Here is a 21138-nt window from a genome sequence, read left to right as displayed (position 1 = left end):
TATTAAGTATGGTTGGACATGTCATATTACGTATAAATACCAATTGTGCTTGTTTGTCTCTCCATGCCTTGGTTCGTAAACTGTAATTCGTTGGTAAACACTTGAATCTTGAGGCACCAGAGCCCCAGTTTTGTTTACGTGTGTTCCAAGTTCTATCAGAGGAATGCAATGGATGAAACTGATGTAGGTTATTCCCTAGTTCTTTGAGGAGCCTTCCTTTTCTTTTATAAACCCTCGACATAATTTCTTTTCACCTGGCAAAGGAAAAATGATTCAAAAGCTTCTCGGCCTTCTCCTACTATTGTTTCCCACCATCCACAACAAAATCTTAAAATTCAGAAAAATCCATGTCATACTAGATCCTCCACGTGTCAAAAGCATAGCCTGGAATTGCAACCCATGACTTTTGAGTTATGCACCACCACTCCACTCTGAATGGGTTTAGTTCGTATATGGCAAAATACTGACAGTTTCCAGAAGGCAGAAGCAATGGCAACCATGACTGTTTCTTCACCAAAATCCACCATTTGGCAGAACCCAATCTCTCACAGAGAACCCAGTTATAGCTTTCTTGGTGGTTCCTTAAAGGGTCTTTGTTTGCAATTGAAACCCAGAAACAAGAACAAAGATGCCACCAAGTTGGTGGTTGCTTCAGCAAAACCGACCACCACACAAAGAATCAGTAGCACTAGGTCAGGAGGAGACCGGTTTTACATAAACTTCACTGGTTTTCCTTTTCCTCTGGGCCCTTTTCTCAATAGGAGCACTACCAGGACTGAGGTCAGCTTCTTCTATGCTTTTTCATTTTAAAAATTGAACATATCTGTATTTGTTTCAGTTAGGAATGCTTAACATTTTGGTAACTGTGATTTGTGGCATGACAAGCTTCTTTCTTTATATTTCCCATGTTTTCAATTTCATGTCTTGCTTGCTACTCACTTGGTAGAAGCAGTGTTTATAACAGTTTATCAGATTGTGATCATTAAAGTGAGACACTTGGAAAGTTAATTACTCGAGTAAATCTTGTAGACTGGTACTTGATGTGCACATTTCTGCAAGTGCTACAACTTTATTTTAACTGTGTTTAGGTTACTCTGCTAAAGCATATTGAGATTCTGAAGGTTATCAAAAAAATGGGTGCAGATATTCTTTTTTATGACTCATTTCTTAAACAAGTTATGTGCAGATAGTGTAATCTGAAATTCTGAATAGCAAATCACTGCAGCTACCAACTTACTCATTTGGTAGCACACTGACTCTCTCTCTCATTTGGTCATTGGTTTTAGGCCGTGAAAGGCTCCATATGGTTATTTGAGCAAGAGCAAGCATTAGGCTTCAGCAGTGTGTCAACAAACATTAGAATGACAGTAGTGAAACTTAAATCTGGAGGATTATGGGTCCATGCACCCATTGCTCCAACCAAGGAGTGCATTCAGGTTAGATTTCGGTTACCATTCTAGCAATCATAACTTTATTGATAACCAGTTATGCTTTTCTTACGAGTGTCCATGTCTCTTTCCAGCTTCTGAAAGAGTTAGGGGCACCTGTAGAATACATAGTGCTGCCTACATTTGCTTACGAGCACAAAATATTTGTTGGTCCATTTTCTAGAGAGTTCCCTCGAGCTCAGGTATGGGTGGCACCAAGGCAGTGGAGTTGGCCTTTGAATCTGCCACTGGAGTTTTTTGGGATCTTTCGTGCTAAAACCTTACGAGATGAAGATTTGTCCACCCCATGGGCTAATGAGATTGAGCAGAAAGTTCTAAGTTCTCCAGAAGTTGGTAATATGATGTGCAAAAGTAATATCTGAGACTTCAGTTTTATGAAGTACAAACTCATTTGCTGGTAAACTTTCAGGTATTGGACCCTATGTGGAGGTAGCATTCTATCATAAGCCTTCGAGAACTCTACTGGTAACAGATGCAGTAATTTTTGTGCCAAGACAGCCACCTGATTGTATTAGCAAAGAATCATTGCTGGCATCTGCAAAAAATGGTTTGGCAGTGAAACTTTTGAGTAAAGGAAAAAAAGTCTCTGAAGAACCAGTAATAGACAACAAGATGAACCGTCAAAAAGGTTGAATCTTTATCTTACATTTGAATAAAAACATTCTGTTCTTTAGTGAAGTGGTCATGCATGCTTTGTGGAAGTGTACTGAATAAAATTAATTCTCTGTGTAGGATGGGAAAGAATGGTTCTGCAAATTTTGTTTCTCGGTCCATCAAACCTGTTGGAACCTAAGGCTAGCTTTGCACAGATGTCACAAAAGCTGATTGTTTCACCCATTGTGAAGACTCTTGTCTTCAGCAAAGTTCCGGAAAAGGTAGTTTAACCATTTTAGATGCAAATTTCTTTGCTGACCTTGTACATCTTTTGTATTCAGTTGGAGTTGCCTTTTGGTATACGAGTTAATTAGTAAAACAACCAAAAATGGCATGCCTAACTAAAACTATCTCATAGGCCGACGATGCTCCTTGGATTGATATGTTGCATGTGCTCACAAAAAGCTACAGCAATTGAAATGAAATTTTAGGATTGCGAGTTTGCAACTATTAGTGTATCAAAATATAATAATTTTTCATCTTAACTATTCAGGTCAGGGATTGGATCGATAGAATTTCACGGGACTGGAGGTTCAGGAGAATAATCCCTGCTCATTTTGCCGCACCAGTTAATGCAAGCAGGTCTGACTTCCTAGCTGCGTTTGCCTTTCTGGATGATCTTTTGGATGAACGTTATGTGACTCGGCCTTCACTCTCTCTTCTTTTCACATCCCTAATGGGAAAGGCGGCTAGTTACTTCCCTCCCGATGACATGAAGACTTTATCTTCTCTTGATCAGTTTTTGGTCTCAGTAGGAGCTGTGAAAAAGACCGTCTCAGGTCGGAAAAGATGACACAAAATGGATAGGAATTCCACCTGTTGAATTACATACTCGTGTAAAGTACAAAGGTTTTGTCCAACAAAGGTAAAATTGTTCCGACCCACCATGATTTTGCAATTTAACTTCCAGAAAATGTACTATAGTAGAATATGCATGATAATAATAAAAATTGCAGTTGATATAGACCATACCATTCTAGGGTGCTTTGCTTGGAAATGAATTTCTTCTCTGTAAGCCTTGTCGTCTTGGTAGTTGGTGGTTGGAGAAACTAGGCAAAGCATACAGGTAGTTGCTGGGTGTCCTAGCTTTTATTAGTTTTATCTACTGAATACATAATCATGTAAAGAATGTCAAAAACAAAACACACCTTGTGTTATGGAGGTTTGTGATCACCAATTACTTGTGAAAGTTCAAAGGAGTTTATCAGAATGTACAAGTATTTCTGTTGGGACTGGATATGAGCTTTGTTAATGCATGCATTTGCAAAGGTTGTGATCAAATTAGGGGATCAAACTTGCCTCATGAAAGAGTCTTGTCAAGGACCTGTCCCTCATTTACTCTGCAATAATTGGCATTTTTGGAATTCATCAAGATGATGCTGAAACTAGAGCCTAATTAGGTGCCCTTCCTCATTCACTACTAATTAGGGATAGTGAAAGTTAGGTAGCCATAGATGCCCAAGCCGTTTCGTCAATTCATGGGATTTCACTCAGGTTGGTGAAAGCTCTAAAGGAATCAAAGCAGGTATCCGCTAGCAGATAGCTGAAAACTGGAAATTTTGTTGTCTAATGCGTGACCTAATGACCAATTTATGTGTTTGAAGGAGAATCATAAATTGGGATTAAACATTGATACGGAGCCTACACATGAAAACGTCGATTTAGTCGTTGGAAGGTCAACTCCCCAACTAATTCTGCTACACCGACTGCATATGTAGTTTCTGGAAAACACCATACAATGTTGATTGATTGATGTGTTGTTTATAGTAGATTTTTAACCACAAAATTAGTTTGATATATGTAACCAAAAAAAAAAAAAATTAGTTTGATATAAATAAATTTAAAAAATGGTCTTTTCCTTTGATAATTGCATTGTCTAGATCTGAATTTCGAAAAGTCTAGAGGCTAGTGAGAATCCTAGGGGACCTTTTACATCTTTAAGCTATCTTTGCACCATTGGCCACAACTTTTTGCAAAGCTTTAGTGCATGCCTTCATAAATTGAGCCAACCACCTTTGGTTTTTTCGTTCTCCATGCTTTGCTGAATGATGAAAGGGCATGACTTTTACCCCTTCAAAAGGGAACAAAGTGTCACGTTGGAAAAACTCACATGGCCTTCCTCCAAGTTTGTGAGAGATCATGTACTTGAACCACTCAGCAAACTTTCTTCTACGGTGGGGAACCCCAGAGAGGAAAGTCGCTCCCACGTAGGTTTCCCACAATACAAAGTAGGCTAAAGTAAGCACTACATGAGCAATGTGCTAAGCTGGCATAGATTTCGCGTGCGCGACTATAAACGTTGCCGAAGCATCACCAACGTGATCTAACTACAATGCTTGTAATAGTTTCTTACCTGAGAAATGGTAGATCCGATCAACTTACTGTTAGCTTTTCGGTGTTTAATAAAGCTTGTTGTTAAGTATAAAACCCAGTATTTGCTGAAGAAACCCAAGGTCGGCCATTAACAAGTCAGAGAAGAATCACAACTAAAGCAACCGACGTCATTTCGTTTTGTTAAAGAGGAACCGACCTTTTTATTTTAAATAGTCAAATTCTATTAAGAAATCTATTCCAAGGTAACGTAACAATTGATATAAAATTTCCCTTTCCCTTTCTTTTTCTTCATAAGAGAGATGCTCTCACGTTGTTAACATCCTATCCTTATACTATTGAAAACAAAGATAATGTTATCAGAAGCCTCCGCTAACAATTTCTCTAATATGAAATTATAATATTAACTGAGTTTAGGAATAATTCCTTCAAGCTAATTACAGTACTTAAAAGGATATTTTCCAAACTTTGATTCAATCGTCCCAAATTCGATTAAACCAAATATGATATGCCAATTTAGACCTGGAATTCTCTCTTTGACATATAGATTTCTCTGTGTGTCGATTCATGCAAAGCAAACTGGATTCAGCTAGCTTAAGCAAATGAAACAATAGACTGAGTTATCCCATTTCATGACTTTCTTATATAAATCCAGAGAACTGAGTAGACGTGGTGCCAATAATGCATTTGTTGTGGAAGTTGCATTTCTGTGTTTTATGGTGGGAGACAACTCTTTTCGAGTTTAGGAAAATTCATCTACTGCAAGTAATGTATAAAATATTATATTTTCAAGTACATTTATTTGTTTTGTTGATACATAATAGTAGATTAGTAGCTCATAAGCCAATGATTTGTTTTTTCCTTGTTTCAGAATACGATTTAACATATTGGTTAAATGATAGGTTAACTTGTTAATTTTTCTTTTTAATTTGGCCAACCATAAATTGACTATGAGTTCAACAAATTCCGTGCTCTACCTACCAACCCCAAACAACATTTTCTTCGTTGCATTGAGTATTGATTATGAAAGCAATTTCCATATGCAAATTAGCATCCAAGACCAAAAAAAAAAAAAGAATGTACATAAGTTTGCACGTTTCCTTGATTTACTCATTATAGCATTCCTCATCTCTATAAATCATATCCGTCAAAGAATTTTCTTATTCATTTAAAAAAAAAATCTTTAAAGAATTCCATGTGATTAATGACTATTGGTTTCGCTGTTTGAGTCATTAAAATACATTACATTACAAAATGAGTTAAAAATTACGTCTTCCTCAATATGTATGACTAAGGAAAATGTTCACTTGGTCAGTTATTGACCAAGAAAATAATGCTCAATCATCCTTGGATGTAAATTAAATGGCAGAGAAAATTATTATTAAGTTGAGGTGTTTTGTTTTCCACCATTTGATGTAAATCTAAGGGTTATTGAACATAAATTCTTTGGTTAGCAACTGACCAGGTGAACACCACTGGTATGCCTAATTATTTCATACTCTTTTTTATAAACGTTGTCATAATCTCTCAACTTCGTTTATTTAAATGGAATCTCACATCTAAATTTTCTTATCATTATATTCAATATTGAAATTTTGAGAAAGTTAGTAAATGCGCCAAATATTTTGCATATTTTCATTCCAAACAGGGCCCACGTCCTCTTTATATAGCAATACTCTCATACCAAAAAGAGAAATATATGTCCAAGATTTTAATATAGCAAGAGAGATTTTGGTATTCATAAAAGAAAAAAGAAAAAAAAAAGTTGGAATTCCCAAACAGATATTGTCGTTTCAACGAAAAAGAGAAAACGCATTTATTCAGTTTTTGAGTGAGGGACCCGAAAAACCAAATTCCCTACACACTATGTTTGTTTCCCTCTTCTATAATCTTTCCTGTAACGGACGCCAGAGATAACCCCACCGGACCTGAAAGCAAAGCAAAGCAAACAAAACTAGATACAGTTGCTTGCACGATCTCTGAAAGCAAAGAAGAATCTCACAATACCCAAAAAGGAGTGGCCTTTACTCTCGTGTCTTCATTCACATCATCTTCGGTTTCTTTTCTTGTTCGCTTTCTGGTTAAGCAGAGCCTTTAGCACAGAATTAAAAGGTCCGTTTTTTTTTTTCCTTTTCTTTTCTCTACGCGTTTCTGAATCTTTGAGACACTATTTATGTCCCTTTTGGCACATTTTGCAACATGGGTTTTGGTTTTCTCATACAAATCTCAACTGGGTTCGATCAATACTGTGATTTCGGTTATGGGTTTTTGCTGTAATGAAAGAAAGTTTCCGTCTTTGGGTTCTCAGGGTGCTCTGCTATTAAGGGTGCGTCGTCGTTTTGTTGTTTGATTGCTGGTTATGGCGTTTAGATTTTCTTTTCGTTTACTGATAAGATGATTCTGGTTTTGCAAGTTGTGCTGTGAAATTGTATCCTAGTGTGATTGGTTTGTGTAAAGTTACAATCTTGGATGAGTGATTTGTGCTATCTAGGCTTGATTTTTTCGGGTTAGTTGTAGATGTCATAGGGGCGTTCCTCAATGTTTACATATGGTTTTTACTTGGTTTGGGAGGTTTGGTAAATCTTTAAACTTGTTTTGCTCTATAAATGCAAGTAGGGGTGGCTGCTTTTTGACGTCTAGTTTATCTCACTCTCACCCTGTAAAAGATTTAGAATATGAGTTGGTTGTGGGGAGTTTAGACTGTAAGATTATGATTGATCGATTTGGTATCAGTTTATAACGTTGTGGGATTGTTTGAGAGTTTTGGTGCTGCTGTTTCCTTTTTTCCTAAGTTGCCGACTGATTTTATTAGCTGATTTGTCCTGTTTCTTAGTGTGTTGCTTATAGGGTCAACTAGTTGAGTCCGCTTCCTACTTCATTATACAAAGAAAGTGATTATATTGGTGTAGGTTGTAATTAAGTGTTGCCAGCACATTTAACTCGAGTCTACCTCATTATATAAAGGAAGTGATTATGTTGTTGCAGGTTAAAGTAATAAGATGGTAAAGTTTGTTTTGAATTCAACAAATGTCTGATACTCTGGTTTCTTCTTGCTTTTACCTTATTGCGGTGTAGGTTATTGTTTCTTTCCCCATATTCGATGCCAGTTCTGGCGTTAATTAGTTTCCTTTCAAATTCTCTTGAACCCAGAGTTGTGGAAGCTTGAATCACTGCAGATTCTCTTAATTTTTCCCCTTATATATTTTGGTACCCAACCTCTCTCCAGTTTTATGCATGAGCTTTCTGTTGTTTCAACTAGTATATATCCTTAATTTCAGTTTTCTCCTGCTTCCTTCCTGCTTGGAGCTTGTTGTAATTGTATTAAAGAATTTATTGAATGGAATTCCAAATGAAATGCTGCAGGGTAGTTTATAAATAGCATGCTTACCATCTTTCACATCCTCTGTATTTGGTGGAATTGTGAGCTAGTAGTGGACTGTCACATTGTTCATTTAGCCATTGTTTTGTGACTCTAAACCCTTAGTTAGACCAACGCATGGTGCTAATGCTTTCATAGATTTCTATATCATCATTGTTTTCATTTTTCTAGTGAATTATGCTTCTTGGATCTATTTTTTCCCTTTCTTTTTCTCATTTGCACCATAATAATTTTGCTTTTGCTGTTTTCAGGATTATCTGTTCTAAATTTTGTTCGAAATATCTCACTCCTTTCTGATGGCAAGTATCAGTGTACCAACAGATGAGGCTAAATCGAGACGAAATTCTACAGGAAAGATATTATCGTCAATCAGTGGAGAAAAAGTTCCTCATTATCTCAGGGCTTCCACTGGTTCCTGTCATGATTTTTGTAAATATGGGAGGAAAGATGCATTTGAAGAGAAGGAAAGATGCCCCATACGGGTTGTACCAAGAAGACTCTCAACCAAATCACTTGGTAGCCAAAACTCAGCAGAAAGTGTAGTTTTGCCAGAGATCAAGAATATATCAGTGATCAAGCTCAATCATTCACCCGAGTCCAAAATCCTCTCACCTGATACATGTACCATCGCCAAGCAGGCTAAGCAGCAACTGCCAAAAAGGTCAGCTGACAGAAAAACTGCTGTTGGGAGTGAGCTTCTTGCTGAGAGGAAGAAGCCATCATTGGTGAAGTTCAAAACGTCATCCAATGCAAAACCTCCTGTATCTGCTGTGCCCAAAACTGTGAAGCAGGAAGTTTCATCATCTCCTGAAAAGCGGAAATTCTCTTCAAAGAAAGGTTGGACAAAACTTAAGGAGAAAGACTTGTCTACAAAACATGTCACTTCTTCGAAGCCAAAATCTCTGACCACGAAGGAATCGTCATCTCCTGATACTTCAGGAGGTTCAGAGGGGATAAGAAACAGTAATTCAAAGGTAGGCCAGAGGACAGTCACCACTCTGAAGCCAAAATCTTTGGCTGCGAAGCAAATTTCTTCTCTTGACTCTTCAGGAGGCTTAAATGGAGATGGAAAAAGTGAGGCGAAGATAGGCAAGAGGGCAGGAACGTCCTTTGTTGCTTTAAAGAAAGTATTGGTGCCCCCAACAGGATCATTGTCCCCAAAACCTTCTCTCAGGAGAGTTGCAAGCTTAAAAGCACAGGACAGAAATGTGAAAGTTACTCCTCTTAAGAATCAGAACAAGATCGCAGAAGTTATAGCTAAGCAACTCAACAATGATGAGACTCCGGAGAAGACCTTGTATGTCATTAAGATTGAGACAGAGAACAAACCTCTGGAATCTGATCAAAACAAAAATTGTGAAGGTCCACCACCTTCATCCTCCTCATCATCGCCCAAATCTTTGTCCCTCCCAAACAGCATGTCCCTTTCACCCCTTGAAGGAGAAGATCAAGAGTCTGAATATACAGTGACAGAAACAGAAGAGGAGTCTTTCTCAGAAGACGATGAAGTTGACAACGAAGAAAATGCAGAGACCCTAGATGAGGATTACAAAGGGAAGCCCAGAAAGTCTGGGATGGTTTGTTCTGAAGATGTGGATAGCCATCCTTTAAAGTTTAGGAGGGGAAAGGTGGTTGACATGCAATTTCAGAATAATAGACCAAGGAGACTCAAATTTAGGCGAGGAAAAGTGTTGGGAGAGAGCGAAAATGTCAAGGCTGATGCCCAAAGGCGAAGATATAAGAAGAGAGAAGGTGTTGATGGCGATGCAATTGGTACCAAACCTGGTGCAGAAAAGGTTGTTTTGAGACATCAAGATGTTCAGGGGAAGAAAGATGAGAAGGGGTTGTTTAATAATGTAATTGAAGAAACTGCAAGTAAACTGGTTGAAACCCGGAAGAGTAAGGTCAAGGCCTTAGTTGGTGCTTTTGAAACAGTGATCTCACTTCAAGAGTGCAAACCTTCTGCAAATTCGGTTTCTTGAGTTGGAAGCATATCAGTTGGTAATAAAGCCAAGCTTGTAATGTGTGAATTTGAGGTTTACAAGCTAATGGCATTGGAAATATGTCTAGGTAGATTGCTTCAGCTGTCGTAGATTTGAATGGGAGTCTTGCGAGCACAGATTCTAACAGTATCCCGAATTTCATACCAGATATGATTGATTTTTAGTTTCTTATCTTTTGAATAAAACAATTATACTCAATAGTTTGTATATGGAAAGTGTGTAGGAACTTCCTGATACTCTCTCAATTAATGACTGTAAATCTGGTTTTTTTTTTTTTTTTTTTGTGGTTTTGTTTTTGAGATGTTACATATACGAATTGAAGTATGAACTTGTAGAAGCTCTGCCTTTGTCTATCTCTGCTTGTAATTTAACCTTAGCAAATTTTCATTTCACATCTATGAGATTCATTAGTGAAATGAGGTTGGAAACGTGCATTGGAGCAAAGAGAGTCCGATGCAGAAAATTATATACAAATTGCTATCGGAAAACCTTTAGCAGAAGCCTAGTGTACCATCAGAGATCTTAATACTTTGTAAATTAAAGTTTGCAGGATTTGCTTAATACCTAGTGTAACAACAGTAATAAAATTACATAACCAAACCAGAAACAGAAAAATTACAAACAGCCTGTGGGTGGCAGTAAGACCGTATGAAGCTACTTTAAGTCTTGATATCTGAGTGTTCTTCGTTGACATTGAAGTAATGTCAACAAGGGACATAGATCTTCTTAGATCAATCAAGCGAATGGAAAGATCCTTTTCCTATTTTGACTAGGACTGCTAGTCAATCATGGAAATCGTATTTCTTTTGGCCTATCGAAGAAAATATTTTGGGTGCAATCACATACCACGATACGGTAAAGTAGGAGTTGTGTTAATCACACAATGGGCAGGACTCTTACAACTAACTCCAAGTCGTCGTTATAATGGAAAAATAATGCCACCAGTACTGTAAATGATTGCTGAAGGGCGAAGAGATTCAACAGCATTTATAAATAGTAAAACACCAACCTTGGGGAATTTACACCAGAAATTGAATGAAATAAAGCCACATATATACAAATGATCGATCAAAACATGATAGCTTATTCTTAAGGAAAAACAAAAAAAAAAAGATCGGTTTATCATATTTTCAGCTCAGAAAGATATTCAGGAAATTAAGAGTTTCCAGCATCAAAAATTATTCATTCTCGAGTTATCATATTTTTTTCAGAGAAATCAGGCTTCCGGAATAACTAAACATATGGATCAGCTGCTTTTGACAATATTCATCGGGTACACCTCTCATGTTACCACATCTTAGATCATAATAGATGTTAGCATATGAATCTATTATGTATAGCCATGCTCCCAAGCGCCTACAGAAGAAGTATATCCACCGGAACGACCTGGAGCCAAATTCAAGCTGTAGTCTTTCGCCCAATACTTCTTTTCTTTGTACACCCATATCTCAACTTTGTTTTCTAAATAAACATCAACAAGAGCGATAGATCTTCTCAGATTAATAAAAAAAAGTGGTGATTCGCTTGGAAAATTGAAATGGGGAGGATTAGTCCTCTTTTTCGAAGGCAAAAGAGATTATTCGGTTTCCCTCTACCAGCTAATGCATGTTTCCATATGCATATGCATTTTTCACACTTACGAAAATGCAACGAGGAGGAACCGAGGGTGTTCTTCTCCACGAGCTTGTGCCCAAAACATGAACACGAGCCACCATAGAGTGATTAGAGCCATCATCGTACAGGCGGAAAAAATGGACTGTCTTGTGGGTGCTAGTAACACTATCGAATCCCATACCGTACCGCTCACACTTGATATCGCAATCGTATCTAACTTCAGGTTGTGGAAGCCGTAGATATTCTCCTCTTAAAGGATTGTACCAAATATTCCATAAGGACCAAAAAATTCAAAGCCAAGCAAACCGCAAGAAACAAACTGCAAAAGGTACTTGTAAGTTGTAACCCTAAGGAGAAAGAACCCTAACTTCTACGTCGATGTGTTCATTGGTAGCTGCCAAGTGGATGGCAGCAAGAGCTGGATCGTTGACTAGGGTAAGTGAGCTCTTAGAGATGCATCGGAACGATGTCACCGGCAGTCTCGAAAAGATGTTGAGGAGGATATCATGAGGGAGCTCCATCAACTTTGAGGTTCTGATTGCCGCCGTCGACATCTCCATAACCGCAGGTTGCAACAAGCGCGTCCCGGGAAGAAAAAATAGATGGAATGGTGAAGATATATAAATAGAACCTAGCCCTGAATAGAAGAATAGGCACGTGAATAAAATGATAATTTACCACATTATCCCTCAAATATTAAGTCGGGTCCATTAATAGGAGTTTACAAATTTGTCTCAAAAAAAAAAAATAGAGATGATTTTATTCTTCTTCTCTCTCGGGGAGGGCTTATATATTCATACAATTTCATTAGAAAACATAATCCTAATCAATTACAGAATCACACAACTCATGCCAACATTACCCTTCAAATTGTTGCTTTGGTGAGAATATTTGCATGCTTATCTACTGACTGAATGAATGGGAATAATCGAATCTTCCTTCCGTCTACTTGTCCAGATTCTCTTTAATGAAGTGTTAGTCCACTTTCACATGTTCCATACGATCATGTTCTGTTGAGGTGTGCAATCTTTACAGTTGTTTGATATCACTTTTGATTTTTTTTTTAATAAATTATTACTTGTTATTTGTTAAGGTACCAAATTAGATCAAATCAATGGACGAACTAAATTTATAAAATATGAATATTTTATGTTCATAAATGATAAATCACCATTTTGAATGCATTAACGATTTTCAATTTAGTTATTTTATTTTATTTTATTTTTTTATAACCAAATCAATTATTTCATTCAACTCAAGCCAGAATGGCATAGATACATACCTTCCCTTGCCATACCTAAGACAAGTTTAGGACGTGAAATACTAGCATCATCCTTTAGACAACCAGTGCTCGCTTATTCAAAAGCGAGCCTAACAACTATGAAAACTAAACATAGTAATTAGGCATAGTTTAGAAAGAAAAAAACAAAATCAAATTTTCTCCTTGCCCTTAACGGTTGGGCTAGGAGGTTTAGAGAGATAAGCAAAACAAGTCTCTTGTGAGTCAGCCACCTTCTTTGACTTTGGAGGATTTTTGTTTTTTGCCCCCAGCGGCCTTCCTTTTTTCTTTTTTGTTTCAAAGTTTGCAGACACCATCACTTTTGGTACTAGAATATCTCCAGGAGCTTCAATCATGCCCAGGGACTAGCAGAGACCTTACTGGTGAACATTGGCATTTTTTGTTTCTTTGCTTGAACCTCAAGGAGGAGCGGCTTGAACAGCTTCAGCAGCAGGATCTTGAGTTTTTGGGGAGATTTTGTAGGAGAGGGAGGTAGTAGGCGGGTTTGTCACCCCTATTCTCCTTTGTCACTGCTTCCACCATTGCAGATGTACCTGTGTCTTTAGGAGCTTTTGGGCTTTGAGTGTTATCTGCCGGTTTAGATGGTAACCCCTGCTCAAGCTCCATAGCTTTTGGTTCAGGGTTTGGTACCGCAGTGGTCGGTGCTACAATCACTGCCAGGGCCCAAGGTTCATGCACTTCCTCTTCTGTCTCTGAGAGAGTAAGGTCTCTTTCACGTAGTATAATAGGCTTGTGTGGTTTGCTTGCTTCCTTGGATTGGAAGAGTGACATGCAAATAGTTGGTAGAATCAGTGTTTGCACACCCTAAAAACGGAAGGTTTCATCAACAAACTTGTTAGCAGCAAACCCTAACGAAGGACCAACAATTTCTTTCCTTTGGTCACCTGAACTCAGTATAGCATGGCTCCCAAGTAAAGGGCAATGATCATCCTCATGGTAAATCAAATTGCAATGATCACACTTTCCCACCAAGTTCTAAAAAAAAATATGAAATTTATTCAGCTTCAACCCCTGATGTAAGTTTTAGGGTTTTCTTGAGGAAAAAATGGTTTGAGATATCATGAGCCACATGAACCCTAACCTTGCCTTGATTTGCAAATAGCGTATCATCCAATTCAAGGAACTTACCAGCTAACAAGGCAATTTTTCTGATTATATCCAGCTCCTCAAACAGCGGCGGAATGTTGTTGATGCAAACCCAGAAGAAGAGTATGGTCATTGCGACTTTCTCAATAGGTGTAACACCATCATATTCCTGCAATACGATCGGAGCTTGATTTAATCTCCATGGTCTGCCCTTTAAAACCTTATTTCGATCATTTCTCAGATCGAAGGTCAAGACGAAACGATTTGATGCCCTTTCTTGAATCTTAAAATCTTTTTCCAGGACCCATACTCACATGAGAAAGTGTTTCAGATCGTTCTAGGAGGCCGGCTTCTTCACAAGAGGAAGTGCCAACAGAAAGGACTACTTGGCCTGTCGTTGGATTCTCGCGGAGGCATGGGAAACATCAACCACATCGCTGCTAGCAAGTGCAAGCGATGCAGCAAAGGAAGAGGTGACTGCGTCAATGTTGGACATGTTGGCGGTATTGATGAGATCGAAGGAGGTGTGACGTACGTCGCTCAGTTTGTTAGGGTTAGGCAGTTGCACACGGAGCGCTGCCTTAGGGTTTTCACAAAAGGACCATAGTAGCTCCGATTTTCAATTTACTTGAAAATTTACATAAATGATCTATTCATAAATATCTAAATATCTAATGGTTGATTTACTAAAATATAATCGAAAAGTGAGTCTCACTACTGTTGACCAGAAAGTCTTTATTTTAATGGTCTTCGATCATTAGAGCCCCGCCCGAAAAATTGGTGTCTTTTTATCTTCTCGGTAGGAGGATGAGGAAAAAATAATGGTGTTGGTCATGCCCGTGGCAATATGGCATGTTCGATCATAACTATCCATTATGAAATTCTATATCCAAACTGCTCTCGTTACTTTATAAGCACTTAGATTAATTGTCGGGTCGGACCATAAGCTAGCGCGACGGCCTAATGAAATTCAGCAAACATATGAAGGTGATCAATTTTAACTTAAATACTACTATTGAGCTTAAGATCAACTCAAAATTGACTAATATTTTTTAAGCTCAAAGTTTTAATTTGCCGATGATCTTCCCTAGCTAGACTCTAAGTTTGACATAGTTTGTAGATGGCGCTTGAATTTCAAGTAAAACAAATGTGATTTTTGATCCTTAAAAACTCCTCTTTCCTACAGAAATCAGGTTTCCAGTATAACTAAATTAAGGTAATGGTGGATGTATACCATCAATTGATGCTCATGTTACCGCATATTAGATCATAAAGGAAAAGGAAAAAAAATAAAACAGCACTAGGTAAAATAGTCAAATTGGTCACAAGCACCTAGGGAACAAGTACTTTTAAACGCATGAGGACATAGATCGATGTCTCTGTTATAATCTTGGGCACATTCTTTCTTCTTGTGATTTTTGAACACCAATATCTCAGTTTTTGAACAAGGGACATAGATGCAAAGGGAAAAACTAGGATGAAGAACTGCTACTCAATCATGAAAATCGTAATTCTTTTGGTCTATGAAAAATTAGAACACTTGTACAGAAAATAATTTGGGTGCAATATCACATACCTGAATGTACCAGATGGTAGAGTAAGAGCTGTTTTGAAGTTTTAGCACACAATGAACGGCAATATTACAACTTCGGGAGCATACTCCAACTGATTGCTCAAGGGTTAAGAGATTCAACAGCAATTATAAATAGTAAAATACCAAATTCGGGGAATTTGAACCAAAAACTGAAAGAAATAAAGATATGTACAAATCGATCAAAGCTAAGTAGCATTACAAACTGAGCAAATTTCAGAAATCAAATTGCTAGCTTGTCCCTTGGTACTTTCAGCTCAGAAAGAAATTCTGGAAGTTCAGACTTTCCAGCATCAAAAAAATTCTTCTCTATTGGAAATAGTTATTAACTCCTTGTCTTGTCTTATTATAGGTATTATAGGTCCTTGTTTTACGGTTCCTTTTCATTGTTTTGTGGCTTTCTCTTTTTCCTTGTTTTGTGGCTTTCTCCTTTTCCTTGTTTTTCCTTGTCTAGTTGTTCTTTAATTCTGTTTTGTCTTCCTCCATTTATAGGACCATGTACTCGTTCTATGAGATCAATATACAGAAACATCATATGAAGTAATAGCAGAAACATTCCACAAATAGTTGTCTTTCATTTTCTTCATTATTTGTCTTTCATTTTCAACATGGTATCAGAGCAGGAATTCAAAGCCTGACTCTATGCTCCTCCTACTGGGAGTATGATGAACTTCACCTCCAATCCCGCTGCTTTGATGAATGAATTTGCTGCCTATCTCAACAAGAGGCAGATGCATGGTGAAAAAAAAGAATCAGCTATAACTGGGAGTGAAAGCCACACTCCACTCCTTGGAAAATTTGCTGGCTTTCTTGCAGAAACTGATTGTGTCCCACATGAAGAAGCTTCAGGTATTCTAAAATCCTTCTCAACTGCTCTAAATGTTTGTGCTGTGGATGATTATTGGATTATAGACTCAGGAGCTTCGGATCACATGACAAATAAGCTTAAAAACTTGCATGATTTTGAAAAATTGTCCACCCCTACTAAAGTATCAGTAGCAAATGGCCAAAGTGTTTCTGTTTTAGGGAAAGGAAAACTAAAATTACTTTCCAGTCTCATTGATTCAATTGCTCTTTATGTTCCTTCCTTTCCTTTTCAACTTCTATCTGTTTTAAGAATTATACATACCTTGCAATGTCTTGTCATTTTCTCTCCTCATAAGGTTATATTTCAGGATCTCATTACCAAGAAGACCATTGGTGAAGGTTTCTTCTTGAATGGACTTTATTACCTGTCAAAAAACTCCTTTACCTCCAAGGTTTTTCAAACTAGTTTAGCTAAAGATCATCATCTTTGGCATCAGCGTTTGGCTCATCCATCTGAGAATGTGTTGTCTTTTTTGTTCCCTAATATGCACAAGGCAGTTAATCAATGTGATGTCTGCCATTTGTCAAAATCCTCTAGATTACCATTTACTTCTTCTCTGTCTAGGGCTAGTAACCCTTTCGAAATTGTGCATTCAGACATTTGGGGTCCAGTTCTTGAGTCCTATGATGGATTTAAGTATTTTGTAACATTTGTAGATGATTTTACGAGGATTACTTGGTTGTATCTTTTGAAACTAAAAAGTGAAGTTGTGGATGTTTTTAAGGATTTTCATAAACTTATCATCACTCAATTTTCATCATCTGTTCATATTTTACGATCTGATAATGGTTCTGAGTATATGTCCAATAACATGTCACAATACTTGAGCTCACAAGGCATTGTGCATCAAACTAGCTGTGTTGGTACTCCTCAACAGAATGGGATTGCCGAGAGGAAAAATCGAGACATTCTTGAAAAAACCAGAGCTCTTATGTTTCAAATGAATGTTCCCAAAAAATTTTGGTCTCAAGGTGTTCTCACTGCCACATATCTCATCAATAGATTACCTAGCAGAGTGCTTGGTTTCAAATCTCCTCTTGAAGTGTTGAAAGGCAGAAAGATTGATCTGTCTCACTTGAAAGTCTTTGGCTGCACATGTTTCGTTCATATTCAAGCTCATCAACGTGATAAACTTGATCCTAGAGCTGATAAATGTGTTTTCCTAGGATATTCATCTACTCAAAAAGGTTATAAATGCTACAATCATGCTACTAGGAAACTCATTGTCTCCAGGGATGTAAGATTTGATGAAGTTACTCCTTATTTCACAAGGAAATCATGTGATACTGGACAGGGGGAGTTCCTATCTGATATGTTCCCAAGTCCCAATATCCCTATTGTTGAGGATTGCAATCCTTCTATAAATCCTGCTGTTCCAGTTCAAGAAGCTCCAGCTCTCCCTATTGTTGAGGATTGCAATCCGTCTATCAATCCTGCTGTTCCAGTTCAAGAAGTTCCAGCTGTCCTTTCTGATCCAGAGATTGATATGCAATCTGTTGATGAGCCCACTTCTCCATCTGCAGTTGTTCTTCGTAGAAACCCTCCACGAGAACGAGGTCCTCCATCAAAGCTCAATGATTATGTAACCTACAATGCAAGGTATCCAATGACACACTTCATCTCTTATAATAAATTTTCATCTGCTCATTCTGCATTTCTGAGTGCCCTTGATAATACTCATGAACCTCAAAGTTTTGAGGAAGCCAATCATCTTGCTGAATGGAAGCAGGCTATGACAGATGAACTTCAAGCTCTCAATGATAATAATACTTGGAGTATTGTTCGAATTCCTAAAGGAAAGAAAGCTGTAGGTTGCAGATGGGTTTATAAGACCAAGTTTCACACTGATGGCACGGTGGAGAGACATAAAGCTCGTTTAGTGGCTCGTGGTTTTACTCAAACATATGGGGTAGATTACAAGGAAACTTTTGCTCCTGTTGCTAAAATGAACACAGTAAGAGTTTTGTTATCAGTTGCAATTAATCATGCATGGCCTCTCTACCAAATGGATGTCAAAAATGCTTTCTTACATGGTGATCTTGAAGAGGAAGTCTATATGAGGTTACCTCCCGGTCATTCTCAATCTCATGATCCTGATATAGTGTGCAAGCTTCACAAAGCCATCTATGGCTTAAAACAATCTCCACGTGCATGGTATGCCAAACTTAGTTCAGTACTTGAAGAAGTCGGTTTTCACAGAAGTAATGCAGATTCTTCATTGTTCATTCGCATTGGCTCAACCAGCAAACTTCTGGTGCTTATCTATGTTGATGATTTAATCATAACAGGTGACAATGCTGAAGAGATTGAGTTGCTCAAACAATCGCTTCGAAACAGGTTTGCTATCAAAGATTTGGGGATTCTTAAATATTTTCTTGGTATTGAAATGGCTACTTCTCATAAAGGCCTATTTCTTAACCAAAGAAAGTATGTTCTTGATTTGCTGCAAGATGCAGATATGAAGGATTGCAAACCAGCTCGCACTCCCCTTGACAGTAAGTTGCAACTTGATGTATCAAGTAAGTCTCCTTGTAATCTAGCTGCCTATCAAAGATTAGTTGGTAAGCTTATTTATCTCACGATCACTCGACCTGACATTGCTTACGCTGTAAGCATTGTCAGCCAATTCATGCATGCTCCAACTTTGGCTCATCTTCACATTGTAAAGAGAATCCTTCGTTATCTCAAAGGTTCCGTTGGTAGAGGCATTTTGATGAAAAACAATGGAGACACTCACATAATGGGATACACTGATGCTGATTGGGCAGGTAACTCCCTTGATCGTAAATCCACTACTGGCTTCTGCACATTTGTTGGTGGTAACCTGGTTACTTGGAAGAGCAAGAAGCAAACTGTTGTTGCTCGTTCTAGTGCAGAAGCTGAATACCGAGCTATGGCCTCCACTGCTTGTGAGCTTATTTGGCTAAAAGGTCTCCTCTCTGATTTGGGGTTCCCTACTAGTCAACCAATGTCCCTTTTCTGTGACAATCAAGCTGCAATGCACATTGCTTCTAATCCAGTCTTTCATGAAAGAACCAAGCACATCGAGGTTGATTGCCATTATATTCGAGCTCAAGTTCAATCCAAAATTATTGATACTCATTACACTCGAAGTCATGACCAGCTGGCTGATATTTTCACCAAATCTCTCTCCACTGCTCAGTTCCATCGAATTCTTGGCAAGCTTGGCTCAATGAATCCCCTTGATCCAGCTTGAGGGGGAGTATTGGAAATAGTTATTAACTCCTTGTCTTGTCTTATTATAGGTATTATAGGTCCTTGTTTTACGGTTCCTTTTCATTGTTTTGTGGCTTTCTCTTTTTCCTTGTTTTGTGGCTTTCTCCTTTTCCTTGTTTTTCCTTGTCTAGTTGTTCTTTAATTCTGTTTTGTCTTCCTCCATTTATAGGACCATGTACTCGTTCTATGAGATCAATATACAGAAACATCATATGAAGTAATAGCAGAAACATTCCACAAATAGTTGTCTTTCATTTTCTTCATTATTTGTCTTTCATTTTCAACATTCTCCTTCTTGTTATTCGTTCTCAAGTTATCATACTTTTTTAGAGAAATCAGGCTTCCAGTATAACTAAACATATGGATTTCCTCTCGCTGTCGCCAATATTCATTGGGTACAGTACCTCTCACGCTATCACATCTTAGATCATAATAGACCACAGTAAAGTACAGTGGAGCCTTGTTAGCATATGGAATTAATATGTATATGCCATGCTCCCAAGCGCCCACAGAGTATCTATATTCACGGGGACAACAGAAATTCAGGCTGTAATCTTTTGCCCAGTACTTCTTTTCTTTGTACACCCATATCTCAACTTCGATATTTTCATCAGAAACATCAACAAGCGCGATAGATCCCCTCAGATTAATCAAAAAAATCTGGGATTCGCTTGGAAAATTGAGATGGGGTGGATTAGTCCATCCGAACTCCTCTTTTTCGAAGTCAAAAGAGATTATCCGGTTTCCCTCTACCAACCAATGCATGTTTCCATATGCATATGCACTTTCGCTACTTATGAGACAAAAACGAGGAACCGAGGGTATTCTTCTCCACGAGCTTGTGCCCAAAACATGAACATTACCCACCCTAGTGTGATTCACATCATGTAACCGAGAGAAAAAATGGACAATCTTGTGGGTGCTAGTAACGCTATCGAATCCCATACCATAGCAGTTACTGTATCCATCTTCAGGTAGTGGGAGCTCAAGATATTCTCCTCTTAAGGGATTGTATAAACCAAGTTTTCCATCAGAATCATGACATCTAAAGCCAAGCAAACCGCAAGAAACAAACTGAAAATGATACTGGAAAAGAGAATCAGAAAGAACCCTAGCTTCTACGTCGACGTGTTCATTGGTAGCTGCCACGTGCATGGCAGTAAGAGCTGGATCGTTAACTAGGTCACGTGAGCTCTTAGAGACGCATTGGAACTGCAAAAGCGATGCCGCCGGCAGTCTCGAAAAGATGTTGAGGAGGATATCATGAGGAAGCTCCATCAACTTTGATGTACTCATTGCGGCCGTCGGCATCTCCATAACCGCAGGTTACAACAAGCGCGTCCCGGGAAGAAAAAAAAGATATAATGGTGAAGATATGTAGAACCCTAATTAACCCTATAAAGAACAATAGGCCGTGAAGAAACGATATTCAATTACAACTTTACAATAATTCTGAGAGAATATCTTGTGGAGGCTTATATACTCATACAACCTTCTACATTTAGGAAACTAATAAATACATAATGAATGTCTAATAGTTTACTGATTTCATAGGAAACATAATCTCTATAATTAATAGAATCACCGAGTTCGTACTGACATTTCCCATCAAGTTGGTGCGATGTCA

At 38.0% G+C, this 21138-nt stretch overlaps 3 protein-coding genes across 4 annotated transcripts; 2 read left to right on the top strand and 1 right to left on the bottom strand.

Annotated features, from left to right (window-relative positions):
* The first annotated feature begins 190 nt into the window (after positions 1–190).
* Positions 191–3312, top strand: LOC112187224. Its single transcript, XM_024325919.2, has 6 exons — positions 191–780; positions 1287–1436; positions 1523–1781; positions 1858–2076; positions 2181–2323; positions 2596–3312. The coding sequence occupies exons 1-6, from the start codon at positions 436–438 to the stop codon at positions 2893–2895; spliced, it is 1416 nt and encodes a 471-aa protein (XP_024181687.1). The 5' UTR covers positions 191–435; the 3' UTR covers positions 2896–3312.
* Positions 3313–6174: 2862 nt separating this feature from the next.
* LOC112187638 lies at positions 6175–10152 on the top strand. 2 transcript variants are annotated; one of them, XM_024326515.2, is made up of 2 exons: positions 6175–6545; positions 8064–10152. In XM_024326515.2, exon 2 carries the CDS (start codon positions 8109–8111, stop codon positions 9792–9794), a length of 1686 nt encoding a protein of 561 aa, XP_024182283.1. In that variant the 5' UTR covers positions 6175–6545; positions 8064–8108; the 3' UTR covers positions 9795–10152. The 2 variants fall into 2 exon arrangements, with proteins under 2 accessions (XP_024182283.1, XP_024182284.1); XM_024326516.2 differs by lacking the exon at positions 6175–6545 and adding an exon at positions 6593–6759.
* A 9551-nt stretch (positions 10153–19703) lies between these two features.
* On the bottom strand, positions 19704–20828 carry LOC112185165 (F-box protein At3g07870-like). Its single transcript, XM_024323372.1, has one exon. It carries the CDS (start codon positions 20826–20828, stop codon positions 19704–19706), a length of 1125 nt encoding a protein of 374 aa, XP_024179140.1.
* Between the last annotated feature and the right edge of the window lie 310 nt (positions 20829–21138).

This window comes from Rosa chinensis, chromosome 2 (genome assembly GCF_002994745.2).
Source record: "Rosa chinensis cultivar Old Blush chromosome 2, RchiOBHm-V2, whole genome shotgun sequence".
Classification (NCBI taxonomy): Eukaryota; Viridiplantae; Streptophyta; class Magnoliopsida; order Rosales; family Rosaceae; genus Rosa; species Rosa chinensis.
The sequence above is the reverse complement of the archived record's forward strand: the minus strand, read 5'-3'. Positions and strand labels throughout refer to the sequence as shown.